The sequence below is a fragment of the Physella acuta genome, unplaced genomic scaffold (genome assembly GCF_028476545.2).
Source record: "Physella acuta isolate Inbredline_101_S28 unplaced genomic scaffold, ASM2847654v3 ptg001902l, whole genome shotgun sequence".
Lineage (NCBI taxonomy): Eukaryota > Metazoa > Mollusca > Gastropoda > Physidae > Physella > Physella acuta.
Window position 1 is genome coordinate 5001 of NW_026733407.1, and position 19302 is coordinate 24302.

Genomic DNA, 19302 nt, shown 5'->3' on the forward strand with positions numbered 1-19302 from the left:
TGAAAAAGAAGAAGCCAGCAACACCTCTATCAAACAATAGAAAATTCTCACCACTTTTTTTTAATGTTGCGTCAAGCTTGGAGAACTTAAGATTGAATTGCATCTGATGCATGTGTGTGTTCATGTAGAAATCCAAGAACAATATTGTTTTTAACTTAGATCTTTGCTTTGCATTCAGAGATCCTAGTTCAATTTCCTCAATGCTTGTAGCATTCATAACTGATCACACCTCCTACTAAATATTTCTGATTAATAAAATTATATCCATTGTGCATAACTTTTTGAGGTCCACAATACTAAGAACTTTATCCATGTTATTAAAATAAGAATAAAATAAAATGTAGTTCAGTTTATTTAGAATCATAGACATAGTGAATAGTAGAGATGACTTGTATTTATTATATACTAATGTGTTGAACAAATGTGTGCACAAAATTTATACCTGACACAGCAGTCATGCCAGACTATGAAGTGGACAACAAAAGAGAAGCAGCCTTATATTTGATGCAACACCATGGGCTCAGGCATGACGCTAATGTCAGATACTGATAGATACTTGAAAAGACAAACTGACTAGCATCAAACACATGCCCTATAAGCAGCTAAAGCTAGTGTGAAAAACAGCTGTCAGTTCTGACAAAAGTTAAATATGTGGTGTAACAAGTTTAATCAATTTTCAAAGTCCACACCTCACACATGGTGCCTACCAAAATTAGAATTATGTGTACCTCAAAAGTTAGACAGGACATAAAATGACTATATAAACAAAGCACAGTGACATTTTAATTATATCAGCACATATCACTATTCTTACCTCCCAACTTATGACTATTGTTTGTTGCAGGGGGGGGGTATGTGTGTAGTTTTGGGAAGGGTTATGCCCCAGGGGTAATGGACATGGGAGTTGGGAGGGAAGTGCTCAGGGGTAGTGTCCTAGACTAATTAGGTGGTTGCAATATGTTGGAACTAGTAAGTAAAAAGACAAACCATTAGGTGGTTGCAATATGTTGGAACTAGTAAGTAAAAAGACAAACCATTAGGTGGTTGCAATATGTTGGAACTAGTAAGTAAAAAGACAAACCATTAGGTGGTTGCAATATGTTGGAACTAGTAAGTAAAAAGACAAACCATTAGGTGGTTGCAATATGTTGGAACTAGTAAGTAAACAGACAAACCATTAGGTGGTTGCAATATGTTGGATCTGAGTAGCCTCCCACCGCCAGGTGTTTTGGTGTGATTTAGAACGCCAAACAATGTGTGTTGACTCATGGGATTTTTTAAGTTTTGCAGTAGTTCTAGATTTCGTACTGTAGTTGTGTCTAGATATTTTTAAGAATATAATTAAAACAATGCATTAAGAATATACTTAAGAGATTGAAATATGGCTGATATAAAAAATATTTGAGCAGAATGTAAGCTTAATAAACTGGAGTAGATAAAGTGTATACATAGAGCAACTCTAACTTGTTTACTAGATTTACTAAGATGTCATCTTCTTTTAGAATTGTATATTAATGATAAGTTTTAGTTTATTTACTGAATGTCATGTTACCAGATATAGCTAAATAAAGTTAAAATTTTATAGAAGTGTAACAAGATCAAATGTATGTTGTATCAAGTCAACAATTATGCATGCCTTAAATGGTGGTGACATTACTTTAAAACAGGGGTCTCCAAACTGCGGCGTGTGATGTCCTCTCATCTGGCCCACTGAAATCTTTTTGTCCACGAAAAAAATGTTTGTTGGAAGTGGCTGAGGAACTTTGCCCAGAAAATTCAAAACAATTTGAAAATGTAACTTTGGGTGCAAATACCATTGCCTGCCGTGTTGCAGACATTGGTGAAAACATCGTGACTCAAACAACAAAAAAATGCAAGCAAGTTTTGACATTTTTCAATTGCAATTGATGAGTCGCTGGGCAGCTGTTCCATCTCTCAACTGCTTGTGTTCATTAGAGGTGTGGATGAAGACATGAACATAACACAAGAGCTGGCTTTGCTACATAGCATGCAAGGCACAGTTACCGGAGAGGATACATGCCATGGTTTTAAAAAAAAAACATTTGCTTATTATAACTTGGACTTTACATGAGTGGCATAAAGAAAGGCTTGGTTGGACAAGCGAATGAGAAAAACATTCTACAACTTATGTTCCTGCACTGTATTATTCACCTGCAAGCTCTGTGTGCTTAATATGTGGGTACTAGCAATGTACTGAATCCTATGATGAAGATGGCAAATTTAATAATGTCACATGGGCTCAAACAGATAGTTTAGAGACATGAGAGATACATGTACCCTATTACAGAGCAGTAAGATGATTAAGTTGTGAGAAAGTTCTGAGTGGAGTACTTAAGGTAAGAATGGAAATTGGTGACTTCCTGGAAAGTAAAGGCAAGCCACAGCCATTAATGTTTGATGAAGAGTGGATATGTAAATTGGCCGTTGCTTCAGTCATAACAAGTCATTTAAATTTTCTGAACCTAAAACTACAAGAGAGGGAGATCTAGTTTCTGATCTATACACCCACCTAAAGGCCTTCAGATCCAAACTTTTCATGTTTTTGGAACAAGTACAGGCCAACAACTTGACGCACTTTCAGCAGTGCAAGGTTTTCATGGCTGAAGCAACAACATTTCCCCCGGGTCATTTCCATGCAATATCATCAAAGATCTTCCAGCAGTTGTTTCAGTAGCGGTATTCTGACTTGGATTCAAAGGCAGTAGAAGTGAGAATGTTTCAAAACCTATTTGAAGTATATGTGGCCAGTTGCCCAGATGAAATGCCACTGGAGGTCATTGTATTGCAAGCAAATGACCTCCTTGAAGACAAGTTCAAAAAAGGGCAGATGGGTTTTGTTTTTGTCCAAGGATGACTTTCTTAATATTACAACTTTTGCATCAAAGCACACTTCAAATTTCAGAACAAAATACCTGTGTAAACAAACATTTTCAAGAATGAAATAGTGAAGAACAATTTGAGAACAAACTGGAACCTCTTGGAGTGTGTTGTTGGCCCCTGACAGTGTTTCTTTCAGACTTTTTCTCTTGGGGGGTCATTTGAAATTTGTATATCTATAATATAAGCGGGCTGGTAGTATTATAGATTTTGGTACCATAAAAGTAAACACATCATATGTGGTGCTTTTTACTTGCATCACAGTGTCTTACTATAAATTAGGGAGTAAGGTTTGTTTATGTAACGACTCTTTTGCATGACGTAAAGAAAATATTAAATACATGCACACTGCTAATACATATAAAACGGATCAATGTCAAATATCATTTTCGTTTAGATTCCTAGAAAAAGTGGATACATTTTAATAATAATAAGGTTGAAAAAACAAATTAATTAAACTGCTTTGTAATTATCCAAGGGAGTTAATTTAAAAATAAATTCAATGCACGCTAATTAAAAAAATGTGAATGCAAATTCTGTAAACCTCCATGAGGGAATTATTGTTGCAATAATATAATTAGCAAAATGTGAATGCAAATCATTCTGATGTGTAAGAGGACATTATTGTTAGAATATTATAATTAGCATAGATTGATAAAAGGCAATCTTTTACTTATTTTTTCCCACGTATTCGCGTCTGTTTGTCTTTCCATCAAATCTTGCGATCGAAATTTCTGGTACTTCCCAGTTAGCTAGCGCGCTGAAATTTTCAGGATAGCTTTGTTTCCGAGGACAATACAATATTCAATTATTATTATTACTAAATTGATCCATGGAAAAATTTTATTGATCATTTTAGACTCCTACTGATTTGTACAAAAAAGGGACAGAACCTAGTAATTGTAATTTGATAAAAACAAGGTTCGGTACTTTCACTCTTCTGGCCTCCTATTGTATGAGCAAAAAACTTTTTAGTTCAATCAGAAAACATGGGTTTTTAAAATTTTTTTAATGATAATTATTATACACTGAACAGACTGTTTACTAATTATTATTTCTATCTTTCGGTCTGCAGACAAGCTGGGGGTTTTATATTCACTAAATTGAATCAGGCTACACTGTGAGCACTATGTGTTTATGTTTGCATTTAAGCTGTGTTTATGTTATGAGTGTTGTGTTTTCATTTGTTTTTTGCATTTGCATTGTGTTTGTATTTGTGTTTTTATTTGCGTTTGTTTTCTCTTTTGTGTTTGTGTGATTTTTTATTTGTGTTTTCTTTGTGTTTAGTTTTGTTCATACCGTGGTGGAGCACGGGTATGCAGCTATTATTTTTATATACATTATATTTTGTTGCAGGGGGGGGGGGGGGGGCTCCGCTACCCCAAAAAGATGCATGGAAAAAACACAGCCCCCCCCCCCCCCCCCCCCCGAACTGATTTTTCATAGTTAATGCAGCCCTCGGGCTGAAAAGTTTGGAGACCTCTGCTTTAAAATAACAAACATCTTAATAATAATAATAACCTCTAACTTTGCTCTTAAAAATAAGAAAATAAACAAAAAAAGTTGCCTTTGTTTAATAAAAGCATTTGTCGCTCATGAAATGTTTTATCTATTTTCTTGTGGATTTTAAAAATTAAAGGGGTAACTTGATATTAAAGTTTTTAAAAACAATTGGTAGGTCCACTTTATGTTTTTGCATTTAGTAAATTCTTAATGAACTAGAACATACAACTAAAAACATTTGTTTTAAAACATTCTTAATTTGTAGTTGGGTCTCAGGCTTGAACCAACCATAATTAACCTTAGTGTTTTTATTTCCATTTTTATTATTGAATTTAGCAGTCTTATTTAATGTATAATTAGATTAAAAAAGAGATACTCTGGCATTGTCTATGGAGATTGATTTATCTGGAAAGTTTGAACAAAATCACTGTATAAAAAATGGGTCAAATCAAATTACAAGATTTTGCCCAAACTCATAGACTGTGTGAGCTAGTTAAAAGCTTATAAAAAGAACTTAATGTAAACCATGTATAAAACTAAGAAAGAATTCTAAAATTGTGTGAATGAACCTATCATTGTTGTATGTTCACATCCTCTGTAGACAGCCTTAAGTGACTTGGGAGCAAAGATTATGTTCTGAATAAATTCAACATACTTGAGAAGAGCACCAGTTGTGGCCAGACAATAGTACCTAAATAACAAGGCAAATAAATTAGACCGGGAAAGGTCAAAGAAATAATGTAAAACGAAATGACATACTGGTGAGACTAAATTAAAGACCTACTTGTTAGAAATTTGAAGTTCAATACTGTGATATTCAGAAGCACAAAGATTCTTTATATAAAACAGGCCTCAAGAAAAAAAGACATAAAAAAATTATGTTAAGACAAACAATTACCTGAAAAAATTATGTTAAGACAATTACCTAAAAACAAGTTAATTAAAAAAGTCTAGTGACATTTATGCGCAATTTCCTTATGTTATCTAAAAATAGCTCTGACGTATAATGCTGGGGTGCGTTCAAGCTAGAAGAACGATCGGTTTGTAGGTGTTTATGTAATTTTAAAATTTGTGACCGAACAAGAGGATATTTTTGAAAACTTTCTTCGGCAATATTGTTCTAAATTATGGCAGGAATCGATTGGTACATGTTTCAAGTCGCTAAGTGGTCTGGTTGCCGAGATATGGGCCAAAAACTGCATTTTTTCGAGGTTTTTTGGCTTTTCCTGGAAATCCATGAAAGAAACCCGGAATTTTTATGGCCTATGTTCATTCTCGTAACTTGCTTAACATAATTGCTTTTGGAACTAGTCATCGATATTGCTTCGTTGAGGAGGAGATACGACTTAAAGCCCGGACACACATTCATACATCCATCCATCCATTCCCAGAAATGACGAGTTAATAAACGCAATTCTCCAGAATGGAAATTGCGCTAAAAACCCTCTTATTTTAAGACCAATATTAAATGAGCTAAAATGTCCCCTTTCAGACCTAATGGAATAGAGTTCATATGTTTCTTGAACTTGACATATGAACTAAGGGGTAGGGTGGTCAGCACAATGGCCAGGGTTAGGGTGGATCAGGCACCCCTCACAGCTGGGTGGTCAACATCTGACATCCTGCAGATTCAAGTCTGGACCGAGATATGAACATGAGACTTTTAGGTTAGCAAATAAGCGTTTGCTAGCCTAATTTGTAAATAGATAAGAGATTAAAATAAAGCTAAAAGGCACCTTTAGCTTCATTATAGTATCTTCTCTGTACTGCAGACTTTGTTACATTCGGGAAATGATTTGTCAACAAACTGAAGAGTTTGCTGTTGGCTCCACTTTCACATAAAGTATTAGGTAAGAGAATCTGTTGATTAATCAAAGTAATTAACACAATATTTTTTTACTTAAACAAAAGTAGGCCTACTTCAGACACCTATTTTGAAATATATGGATCCTTTTTACAAACTTGAATTACCATTACGTTATATGTCAATGAATGTTTTCAATGAATGTTTATATCCAAACAAAACTCCAAAACACTTCTTAGTCTACCATTGATTGCTACAATACGTGATACAATGAACAAAATCTAGGCAGAAATAGTAGGTGCGTAAAATGTGTAGCATTGTTAGATTTTGCTATAAGTATAAGAGGTTTGCTAGAGATTTACACTTAGCCACATTTTACATTTTGTTAGGAAGAGGTTTACTTACATTTTTATAAAGATGTTCAATACATAATATAGCGACCCACACTTTTAGTTTTAGTAATTTTAATAGAAGTTATTAATATATATTTTTAAAAAAAACATTTATTTTCTCCTTTAAAAGCTTGCTATTAAAACGTTTTTATGTTTGTTTTTAACTATTTTATTTTTATTATTTTTTGTTAGACCAAAGGTTTTCTTGGTTGTCTGCCCTGATCAGCAGAAAAGTAAGTGTAGGAAATAATTCATGAGAGTTTTGACTGGGGAATTTTTTAATGCCATGGTTGGTTTGAAAACTAAATGGAGAGTAGGGATTACACAGTTGTTAATTTTTTCTCCTGGTTTTCTAAGAAGTCTTATAATTTTATTAGTCTTTAAATAAAATTTGCTTGTACATAGGTACTTATCAAATTATGCTCAACATATTGCACATTTTCTGATTCCAGGATTTGGAGTAATATATAGATTAATACCAGTATATTTATTAGTAGTATATAGATTGTAAAGAATGTTATTCTAATTGACATCAGCCGAGTTAGGGTAGTGTTTATATTAATGAAGAAATAAAACATTTAACACACTTTTTTTCCATAAAGTAGTAAATGGCTGAGAGGATCAGCCATTGACAAACACATTTATCTTCCTCCATGTTTATTCACTCAAGCAAAAAATGAACAATCCAGAAGTTTGTTCAATCACCTCTATGTTCATTTACCATTTTCCTGGCTTAATCTAAATACATGGACCAAAATTTTTCAGACTTCTTACCTAACAGAGTAGAAATCAATTCTAAATAAATTGACCAAATCTAAGTATTATACTACGGTTGTATTATTCAAATACCTCCATTGGGTTAATATGATGTAATTTAGCTAGTGTCTTGGTATATGTTTGGCTGTCAGAAAACTGTGATAAAACAAGAACAGACTCTTTCAGATCAAGACTTGTGATCCCAACCTCTCCTCTGGCATGACCTCTACCTTCCACCAGGGCTAAATAAAAGAATGCTCTTATCATTCACTTAAAATCAGGTATGATAAATTATAAAATCAAGTACTCCATTAGCATTTAATAAAAGCTGTAGTGATATAGCAAAGTTTCAAACAGAAAGTCAGTATATTAATTAGTGAATATTGAAATTTTATAGTCTCCAATTATCAGAAGTATAAAAGGATAATAACACTAAGTTTATGGTATTACCTATTAAAGATATTTTAAAATTTACCATTTAAGCATTCAAACAAATGTCTACTTCCATCAAAGAAATAATTTTTATCATCAGAAGTAAAATTATTCTAGAATCAACAAGTAAAATTGCTTATATCAGAGAGAAATTATTTATGAAGTGGAATTGCTTTAGCAAATCAACCATCTTATATTCTAGAGTTTGAGATGGAATATTTTATGAAAGATTTGTAATCAACAATAATATTGTTTGGTTTTAAAAATAGTTGTAGGAAGAAGTAGACTAATTTTGTTTTTAAACTGCCAAACACTTTTACAAATTTTTATTTCCTAAAGTCAAAGATAACAAACCTGCAATAGAACTAGAGTAATGATCAATGGACACAGTACTGGATGTTGTGTATGGAGTGTTACTGGCACTGCGCACTCTTGGTGTCCTGGAAGAGCTCGTGCTGGCAGGTGTCCTTTGAGGTAGTGAACTGTTTCTTCTAATAACAGGTGTACTAGCTGGTGAAAGCCTTTCTCCTGTGCTACATACAATGTTTTTGACAGATTAAAAAAAAAGATAAATATTGGGAAACTATTCGAATAAAGTAAAGAAATAGATTGTCAGTAAATTACAACTTTAAGTAATCTACTGTGACATTACTGACAGCTTCACATGTTATTTTTGTTAAAGGGTTATATAAGATCTAAACTCATTACTTCCAATTAATCTGCAAATTATGTTTCAACAGCTGTTATATTCAGAAGCACTTTTATGTAGAAAAAAATTTTTACATTTTATAAAACGACTACTTATTTCATTTGTATTTTAGTTTAAATGTACTGGTACTAATTAAAAGAAATTATTTTCAACATACCTAGGTGTTTTAGAGGGATAGATCGATGAAGATGAATCATCTCCCCTGGCTTCAGCATCCGATGGTGTTTGTAGCAGACCAAACTCTTAATTCAAAATAAAAGTAACTCACTCATTTGCCTAATCCTAGGTAACCAGTCTTTTCAATAATGTACATAATAATAATTAGCGTAATTAGATGTTATAAAACAGCGAGGCAATTAGAACATCCAACATCTACTGTTGTTAACGTTAATCAATAAATTGAATAAATAAATGTCATCATTTTAAAATGATTAATTGAGTGTCGATCTTTTACACAGTATTGATATTTCGTTGTTTTACATAAATGTGCTCATTTATTTTTTAGGATTTTTCACTCAACTCTGTTTTCAGATAGCCATGTCTGATTGGGTGTTTTGTCCTTTATTTTTATGTTCCTGAGATTTATCTATTATTAAGCCTTAACAATGAGGCAACTTTTTTGCACATTACTAGCCTCGGACAATTTTATGCACCTAAAACGATAGATTACCTCCGACGCTAAACTAAAACTACTAAGGTTTTACCAAGATCTAGCTAGATTCTATCTGATCTAGGGTAAAATCACGATATAGCATCGGTTATTATTCAGGAACTGTACAGCAGTAAGAAACAGTAAAACCATGGCATAGTCTGTCGAGCCATTCCGGAAACCAGCGGAAATACTGTAAACCATCATTTATTTGCCACCATAATATTTTTAATACATAGTGTTTAAAAATGTGCAAGGATTGATTTTAGTTGCATTTTAAATACTGTTTTGCTAATTATTTTGTATTTCTAATTAGTAAGTGGCTATTCGGACCTGGGTCCTAATAGCAGCAGAGGCTATTAGGAACGAGGTCCGAATAGCCACTTCCTAAGTTCTTAACTTGTACAACCTGTATTAAAATTATACCTTTTATGTTTATTTTAATTTTTCTTGTGGATTTGCTCGTATTTTGTTGTCTTTTATTGTAACTAGTTATGCTTCGTGGTTGAGTGGAGAACGCAGTACCTCCCGATTCTCTATCAGTTACGGGATCGGAACCTGTCAAGGATCTCCTTTTTGCAAGAAGTAAAGTGTATTTATCTAATTTAATGATCCATTGAGTTGTTTGAATAAGTGTCTTTTTTCAAATTGTTTTTTAAAATAGATTCTATATTTTTTTCTAGGGTTAGGGTTAGGGTATAAAAACATCGTTGCTCCATTGATCGCCCGCTCGCGTTTTCTCATCATTGCGAGAAAAATACAGACACGGTCTAGCCAGGGTCACATTGGTTTAGATGTGAACAGTGTAAGCGTATACCATACGTCATAGCAAGACAATTACTATGAGCTTGTCGAGATTTGTCGTCGTCATAGTCCCCCCCCTCTCCCAACCCAGCAAGAGGGAAAAATGGATTTGGGGTCATTGTGAGTTCAAATGTTATATATTGCTTCTATTAAAGCGTACAACAACCCATGCAAGATATTCGTGTTCAAGACAACAGGCCCGTGAGCTGCAGTCTGCATTTTATATGAGCTATTTTATACAATTATATATATATGTGTATATATATATATATATATATGTATAAAATTGTATTTGGACGGAAAGGCCTATGAAATCAAATTACGTTTAACAGAAGAAAAAAAACCAAAAAACACATTTTTACATGCACGCTCAACATTCGCTTGGCCATACCAGAAGCTCATACCAAAGGCCATAATTATATCATAGTTAATCATAGACGTAACGACACCCGCTAGCATAACATTTGTCAGGAATGATATCGATTATTTATTATTTAAAGCAAAATCTCAATATATCATTTAGAATTACAAGAAGAAAAAAATCACAACAGAAAAGATATATTCTGCATCTTAAAAGAATTTTTGTATATTTAAACTAAGTCTAAATCTTAACATTTCTATTGGCTGGTCCCAATAAGGGCCAATAGCGGCCGCGGTATTAGAGGGTGTGGGGAAATTGCGAGACGCGAAAAGCGAAATGGCGAGGCGGGAAAATGCGAGAAGGTAATGCGAGACATACCTGCGGAATTAAGGGTAAATAGCGAGACACTTAGCGAAAAAAGTTTTTTCCTTTTTTTTTCCATCTTTATTTATTTCAATTATTTTTTTTAATATTTTTAAAATAAACAAGCATTTAACCATACCCTTTAACACGAGTGTTGTATGTTGTTATTTTTTATCTAGATACTAAGAAGATAGATAGATCTATATCTAGATATATCTATTTAAAAATCATAACATCGTTGCTGTGCTACTGTCATCGCCCGCTCTTGTTAGCGAGAGGAAAATCCCGTCTCAGTCGGCATTAATTTAAAAATCTAGCCCGCTCATGTTTATACAAATGTGAGCTAGCTATGTCATTGTAAATTGGTATAATCTTGTCAGCAGGAGAGATATTTTGCAACATCTATTTATGGATTTTTGTACTTGCAAAAAGTGTAAAAGTATAAACAATTCTAAAAAGTGCAATTTATTTTTTTATTAAGTAATTTTAATTACAAACAAAATTTACAAACAAAATCTTCTGAAACAGTCCTCAAACACACCTCGTGACACCATCTTTCACACATAGTACACCCAACCCAGTTCATTAGACTCCCATTTATACATTTTTCTTTTGCTACTTCTTCCAATTCATATTCACAACATTTCACATTCTCATCACAGTTGACCTCCTCGTTCATCCCACAAACAACACTGGCACCCATGTTCTCATTATCATCATCCGCACGCTCAACATCTGTTTTCCGTTTTTTATAATTTGTATTTTTTATCATTTCTGTAATTTTGGCAATGTCTTGCTCATTGTTGTCACCAGCAGTTGAGTTTTTTTAAAACATCGATATTTCCCAAAATCTTGTCTAATTTCGGTCAAAATAGAGTATTTTAATCAATTCCTATTACAATGTATAAAAACAGTTTTCTAAAACGCGAAAAAACGTCTAAAATTCTTTTTCTAACATTGCTTTTTTTTTATAGTGTGACTTCACATCTAACCCCCCCCTCCCCCTCATCACACATCGTCATAAAATTACAGACCCCCCCCCCCCCCCTACGAGTGTGACGTCATTTATGGAAGACCCCAAATAACACCACCACCAAAACCAAAAAATTCAGATAAGTTCAACTTGGTTTTAAAAATATTTGAAGTAGGCCCATAGTTTACGATATAGCACGAGCAACTGATAATATCGGTGACGTCACTTTATTTTGTTGTATCCGATTGATGTAGGCATTTTCTTGTGCTTAGATTTATATGGTAAAAAAAGCTAGAAAAAAATCGTAGGCGGCGGCTATAATACAAAATTTCTATGCAACAATAGAAAATATGTTTGCGGCGGCAGCGCACGGCGATCTTCAAAGACGGTAATCAGGCGGCCTCGGCGTTCCACACAAAAGACAGAAGTTGATCTATCGTCGGCGGTATTTCCGTCGGTTTCGAACAAGGTGGTATTCTAAGTGGACACAAAGGATGAGGGGGGGAGTTGACAAATCATCAGTATGTCTAGCGACGGAAAAATCGGAAGTTTTAACAATGTAAACGAAACGTCTTTGAAGTCTGGACCAAATACCACTGAAAATCGGGTGCGGTAAATTTTTTCGCAGAAATCTTCGCATTTCAACACCACCCAGCGTAAGTATCGGGTTGTGGTAAAATGCGAGACAAAAAAGTCACGTGACCGACCGTTTTCGCGCCCTTCTCGCATTTTCCAGCCTCGCCATTTCGCTTTTCGCGTCTCGCAATTTCCCCACACCCGGTATTAGATATCTATCTACTATATCTAGGACCTGGGTCCCAATAGCTATATCGTGATTTTACCTGATCTAGAAGTAATATAGGTAATCTATCGTTTTGGGTACGTAAAATCGCCCGCGGCTATTTATGTACGAAAACGTTACCTCATTGTCAATGCCTTAATAGAAGTATATTGTCATACTTTTGTGTCAAATATTATAGATAGGCTAAATGAATAATAAACCTAAATCAATGGCTAAATATATCCATATAGGCCAGAAATTAACTTTAAACAGCAGTGTTTGAGAGCAAGATTTGCTATATAAACAGCAGCCATTTGTAAAATAGAGTGGCTTCCCCCTGAATCTGGCGCTAAAAGCTTATAAAAATAAAACTTAGACAAGATGGCTGCTATAGTAAATGAGCATGGTTGCATCTGTTGGAAACATCGCTAGTCTTCATTTATTACGGAAAAGTTTTAATTCAATTGTTTAAAAACAGGTACATAAATGAATCAAGGAAACATTTTTGAATTTTTTAAAACATAAATCCTCCTCAAAATGTGAAATAATTATTAAAATTTAAGGAGTCACCTGTTTTTCACATTACAAATCGCGGGCGATTTTACGTACCCAAAACGATAGATTACCGTAATATAAGACATAAGATTAAAGAAATAATATTAATAAGATTAACATACGATATTTAGGTTTCTGAATCATTTTCACTATCTTTTACTTCTTAGTCCTAGTCCTAGAGTCTAGATCTCTCTAGATCTAGAGATCTAGAATCTAGATCTATTCTAGATTCTAGTCTAGATCTACTTGACACTTGTTCCTTGAGTTGACTACTGACACTGTTGAGAGACTATTGATTGAGGATAACTCAAGACATAGACTCCAGCTCTAGAATCTAGTCTAGATTTCTAGATCTTTTGAAAAAACTAGCAGACGTTAACTTGACTATGACTACTTCAGCAATACAAATGTGTTAAAATCAAGATTTGCGAAAGGAACGGAGTAAATGTAGAAAAAATAAATGAAAATATTTTTAAATTTTTTTTTCTGACATTACTAATCATCATTTTTAAAGGATAATGCATTTTAACGTGAATTTTATTGGCGTCGAGTGAAGTTTACGACAATCAGCGTAATTGTTAATTTTTTTCAGACTGTCGCACACACATACACACAAGTATATATATATATATATATATATATATATATATATATATATATATATATATATATATATATATATATGTTACGGTCAAAGCCCGAAGTGCGGCCAAAGCGCGGATAGGCCGACCAATGCGCGCATTGGCCGGGACGCACTGGACAAAGTCCGAAGCGCTTAAAACTTGACAGCGTATTTTGTACATTGGCTGGCCAATGCGCGCACTGGCCGGGATGTCCTGGCCAATGTTCTATCTAGACTAAGTTGTGATCGCGTTTTCATTATTCTGGGTGCGGTTTCATTGTGAGTAACGTATTGTTTAGCTCTTGTTTGTAAAGCATTCTATATGCAAGGCGACATGGATCAAAAGGCCGTCAGACCATGAGATGAGACAGACACAGCAGATGGCTGCCAAAAGAAAAAATGTAAATCCATGTTAGTTTCCATATATGGGCTACAACTGTATGTGACAGCCTCCTCCATGATGACAATCATCAAAGAACAAAATCAAAGACAGTCGGCGTCACCGAACACGTGCAGCAAGACGGAACGTTCAAAAGACTTTGCCGCGTTCCTTGTAAGTTGAACAATAGTGTCCAAGCGACTTGAGAAGGCGTGGGCGCCAGAAACCATATTTCCCCAACAAAAGGGGAATACCAAATAAAGCAGACCCATCTCCGCGCCTTGACTGGACTGCGTGATAAATACCGACAGAATTGCATTCCAGATTTCTTTGCACTGCGGATTACTTGACTGTTCAACACTACGTTTGCTTAATTGTGGATTCATGTCTGCCAAAATCGACAATAAGAGCAGTTTTTCGTGAAGAATTGAAAACTCACTTCTAGCATACAGTTGTTTTAGAACAACATGTTCCGTTCCTAATTTGTAGATACCGCACTTGACGCTCATGCCAACTGCAATTGTCGTCAGTTGGCCCTGATGAAAAATCACTACGAACCATCGCATCTTCACTGGGGGCCAAGGCTACACTCGCTGCAATTGCACAACTAAGTGCACCACAAATCGCTACAAGTGTAAAAATAACAAGCTGCTATGTAATTCTAAATGCCATAAAAGTTCAACTTGTTGTAACAAATGATAATATTGATTGATTGAGACTATAGTACAATAAAAATTTTGAATGTTTCTGTCATTTACTTTAATTAATAATCAATAAAAACTTAATTTCATGATCCTTACGGCATTAAAAACAAACAAAATCTGCTCATGATCTTCTAATTCGGACTTTGGCCGGTCGTCCCAAGCCAGATGATCTTCTAATTAAGACTTTGGCCGGTCCACCATGGCCAGTCCGCGGACTGGCCGGCCAAAGGCCGAAATCAAGAGCTATTTCAGACTTTGGCCAGTCCACCGTGGCCAGTCCGCGGATTGGCCGGCCAAAGGCCGAAATCAAGCAAAGTTTCGGACTTTGACCGACCTATGGGAGGCGATATCGGCCAATCCGCGCATTGGCCGACTTCGGGCTTTGACCGTAACACACACACACACACACACACACACACACAGACACACACACACACACACATATATATATATATATATATATATATATATATATATATATATATATATATATATATATATATATATATATATATATATATATATATATATATATATATATATATAGGGGCCTATATTATGCCGATTCTAGCCGCCTGTCGATCTGCCCAAAGCGCAACCGCTCAATCACACTATACAGTTAGTGTAAGGGGCTGGGGAGTTATTTAATTATTATTTTATTACAAAAAGGCGAATGTCACTTTTTGTGTTCCTTTGAGAGTTGTTGTGGTTTTTAGTTAAGAAGTCCGCTATTATGGCGCTGATATGATTTTTATTTTAAAATGATTGATAACCTGGTTATTGTGTCTTGCTTATATTTTGATGTTATTATTTATGCAAACTTTGTTTTGGAGTGTGGCTCCACTTTGCTTTATATCCTGAATGTAAGTTATTGTTGTATTAGGGACTATTTTCTTGTGCGTAGCATTGGTTTCTTTGTTCGTAGTATTGGTTTCTTTGTTCGTGAATGTGGGGTGTCGACAGGGAGGGACATTCTGCTGGAATGTCGAGGCCTGTGTGTTGAAGAGTTTCTGTGTCACGTTTGTGGTGTATGGTAACGTAGGGTTATTTTTATAGTGTTTTATTATGTTTTCCATATTTTTGTTTGCTTATTTTGTATACAAAGTGACTATATACTAGATCTATTTAGTCACTTCGACTTTGAGAAGTCTCAATGTTTGTTTTATCCAGACCACGTGGTAGCACGATGGCCTGGGTTTAGTCATGGATTAATGTAGATTTTACTTTCATTTATGAGAGCCTCTTGTTTAGGCTGACAATTGTGTCAACTTCTTAGTGCCTTGTATATAACTTTTTATGTAAAGTAATTAATTTATTTGTTTTCCTCTTTCTAGGACGGTGGTCCGAAATTGGGTGTTATGTTTCGTTGAGTTCTGTTTGTTTTGTATGTCCTGAGTGTTTTGTTTTGTCTAGATCTAGATTCTAGTTTTTTTATAATAATTTTGGTTCCATGAAATAAATTTTATATTATTGTTAAAGTTTTTCTGTTTTTTTTTTAATTTAGACTAAGGTTAGGGTTTAACCACTGTGGGTTCTACCACGGTTGCACTGACCGGACAGCTTAGTTAGTTAGATAAGCCTAGAAGGGTAGATTTTAGGTATCCCCCCCCCCCTAGCAGGGCTTACAAATTGGTAGCACGAGTGGGGTCAGTGCTTTAGTCTAGCTAAATTTTTGTTTTTCTGTTAGAGCTAGTGTAGCTTAGATAAATTTTTGTTTTTGATAGGCCCTTTTTGGAACCATATGTGTTTAGTTTTTTTGTGTTTAGTGTAGGGATTGTTTAAACACCCAATTCGGACGAGATGGCGGGGCACCCGATGAACATCATTATTGTGCCACCCAGAGAGGTTAAAATCCAGAGGTTCCATGGAGACAGCCATGCCTCGTTGGTGGAACGTTTCATTGAAGAGGTGCAGGTTGCATGGAGGGCGAGGAAAGACCTCTCTGCTGAAGAAAGAAAAGACCTCCTCTGGGAGCACCTTGGGGAGTCTGTTAAAGAGGAGCTCCGATGTAGGGGCAATGATCTGGAGCAGGACCCTGAGGCAACTTTAATACTCCTGAGGGACATTTACGGGGAAAAGCGTAGCATCCCCCAACTGATGGCCCAGTTTCAAAGGGTGGTGCAAAGCCCAAATGAGACAGTGAGGTCTTATTCACACCGTCTGCACCAAGCCTTTAGGTTGCTCACAGCCAGGCAAACAAACCTGCACAGGGCCCCTGTGAGTCCAGTCTTCCTGCGAGACCAGTTTGTTCAGAACCTTAACCAACCCTCTGTTAGGCGTCAGCTGGAAGAAATGGTCTTCTGTGACCAAAAGGCGTCATTTATTGTCCTGAGGGATGCGGCTATCAGGTGGGCACAGGACGAATGCCCAGGCAGAGAATCTAAGAGTGTTACAACTTTAAACACCAGGCCTGATGTGCAAACATTTGCACCTCCCACTACATCCAACCTGGAGGACAGAGTAGACAATTTGGCAGCACAAATCTCTAGTATTTCTGCTCTCGTTTCCCCAAGGGGAACGCGGTTTGCACCCGACAAGCAGAGACCGACTGTGAGGAGCAGGTCCTGCTTCAAATGTCACCAGCTGGGCCACATAGCCAGTAACTGTTATGGCAACATAATAATGTATCCCGCTTTTAATCTGTTCATCTATTTTTTTAACATTGTTCTGTTCACATGTCTGGTATCTGCATTTTTGAATTTTTATTGCTTGCAGGTACTGCAAGCTTTACAGGGGGTGAATGTAAGGGGCTGGGGAGTTATTTAATTATTATTTTATTACAAAAAGGCGAATGTCACTTTTTGTGTTCCTTTGAGAGTTGTTGTGGTTTTTAGTTAAGAAGTCCGCTATTATGGCGCTGATATGATTTTTATTTTAAAATGATTGATAACCTGGTTATTGTGTCTTGCTTATATTTTGATGTTATTATTTATGCAAACTTTGTTTTGGAGTGTGGCTCCACTTTGCTTTATATCCTGAATGTAAGTTATTGTTGTATTAGGGACTATTTTCTTGTGCGTAGCATTGGTTTCTTTGTTCGTAGTATTGGTTTCTTTGTTCGTGAATGTGGGGTGTCGACAGGGAGGGACATTCTGCTGGAATGTCGAGGCCTGTGTGTTGAAGAGTTTCTGTGTCACGTTTGTGGTGTATGGTAACGTAGGGTTATTTTTATAGTGTTTTATTATGTTTTCCATATTTTTGTTTGCTTATTTTGTATACAAAGTGACTATATACTAGATCTATTTAGTCACTTCGACTTTGAGAAGTCTCAATGTTTGTTTTATCCAGACCACGTGGTAGCACGATGGCCTGGGTTTAGTCATGGATTAATGTAGATTTTACTTTCATTTATGAGAGCCTCTTGTTTAGGCTGACAATTGTGTCAACTTCTTAGTGCCTTGTATATAACTTTTTATGTAAAGTAATTAATTTATTTGTTTTCCTCTTTCTAGGACGGTGGTCCGAAATTGGGTGTTATGTTTCGTTGAGTTCTGTTTGTTTTGTATGTCCTGAGTGTTTTGTTTTGTCTAGATCTAGATTCTAGTTTTTTTATAATAATTTTGGTTCCATGAAATAAATTTTATATTATTGTTAAAGTTTTTCTGTTTTTTTAATTTAGACTAAGGTTAGGGTTTAACCACTGTGGGTTCTACCACGGTTGCACTGACCGGACAGCTTAGTTAGTTAGATAAGCCTAGAAGGGTAGATTTTAGGTATCCCCCCCCCCCCCTAGCAGGGCTTACATTAGTTTTGAAGAAGAATAAGGCTAAAATAGTAATATGTGCCCATTGTACAGCTCTTAAGGGTAATTTCAGCCCATGTTTACCCTTTTTAAGGTCATATCGTTTTTTTTTGCGTCTTCTGCCCTCAGCTTAGGCTAAGGGGTAAAAAGCTTTTTTCGACTAGTCACAAAATAGATGTACATAGGCAAAGGTCTAAACTGAAAATAGTCATCGTTTTTCACAAAATTAACAATGTTTATATAGGGAATTCGGACCGGCCAGTTCTAAAGATCTTCCGGAGTTTTCCCGAACATATCATAGTTTTTTTTGCCACCCCTGAGGGTCGGTCTATGACATCAGGAGTTATGAATGGGCATTTTTTTTCCGATATATAGCTCATCTAAGGCGCTGGTCAGTCGAGGTCAGTTTTGACCCCCCTCCTTGTGGACTTGTTGGCAAACCGGCAACGGGCCCCGTGTTCTATCGCCCCAAGGCGGGAGCCTGCCAAATTTGAAGCATCTGCGGCGCCGGGAAGTGCCCTATCGGGCATCCGGCAACTTTGCTTTATATATATATATATATATATATATATATATATATATATATATATATATATATATATGTATATATATATATATATATATGTATATATATATATGTATATATATATATGTATATATATATATGTATATATATATATATATATATATATATATATATATATATATATATATATATTATATATATATATATATATATATATATAATGTAAAGAAAATTATATATTTTCTACTTTTTAGTGCATTATTACATAAAGGCTTGTTATTGAAACGGTTTTTATGAATTTTTTACAAACCAAGAAGTCAGCTCCACTACATCCAGTGTCAAACAAAAA

General features: G+C 35.2%; 2 protein-coding genes across 3 annotated transcripts in view; one reads left to right on the forward strand and one right to left on the reverse strand.

Moving 5' to 3' along the window:
- The window catches only part of LOC131931151 (mutS protein homolog 4), a gene marked incomplete at its 3' end in the record, with an annotated part of 15457 nt that extends 2083 nt beyond the window's left edge, over positions 1-13374 (reverse strand). The window contains 8 exon segments of the mRNA XM_059287852.1: positions 1176-1319; positions 4971-5092; positions 5186-5252; positions 6138-6261; positions 7447-7595; positions 8140-8318; positions 8652-8736; positions 13103-13374. Coding sequence (XP_059143835.1) covers positions 1176-1319; positions 4971-5092; positions 5186-5252; positions 6138-6261; positions 7447-7595; positions 8140-8318; positions 8652-8736; positions 13103-13124 — 892 coding nt within the window.
- Positions 13375-15321: 1947 nt separating this feature from the next.
- Positions 15322-18250, forward strand: LOC131931153 (uncharacterized). 2 transcript variants are annotated; one of them, XR_009384250.1, is made up of 2 exons: positions 15322-17836; positions 18138-18250. XR_009384250.1 is itself a non-coding variant. In XM_059287853.1 (2 exons), exon 2 carries the CDS (start codon positions 16486-16488, stop codon positions 17449-17451), a length of 966 nt encoding a protein of 321 aa, XP_059143836.1. In that variant the 5' UTR covers positions 15322-15718; positions 16020-16485; the 3' UTR covers positions 17452-18250. The 2 variants fall into 2 exon arrangements, 1 of the variants encoding a protein (XP_059143836.1); XM_059287853.1 differs by having other exon boundaries at positions 15322-15718; positions 16020-18250.
- Positions 18251-19302: the final 1052 nt, after the last annotated feature.

Excerpts from the sequence above, each read along its gene's own strand:
- LOC131931153 (XM_059287853.1), top strand. The coding sequence starts at position 16,486 with ATGGCGGGGCACCCGATGAACATCATTATTGTGCCACCCAGAGAGGTT.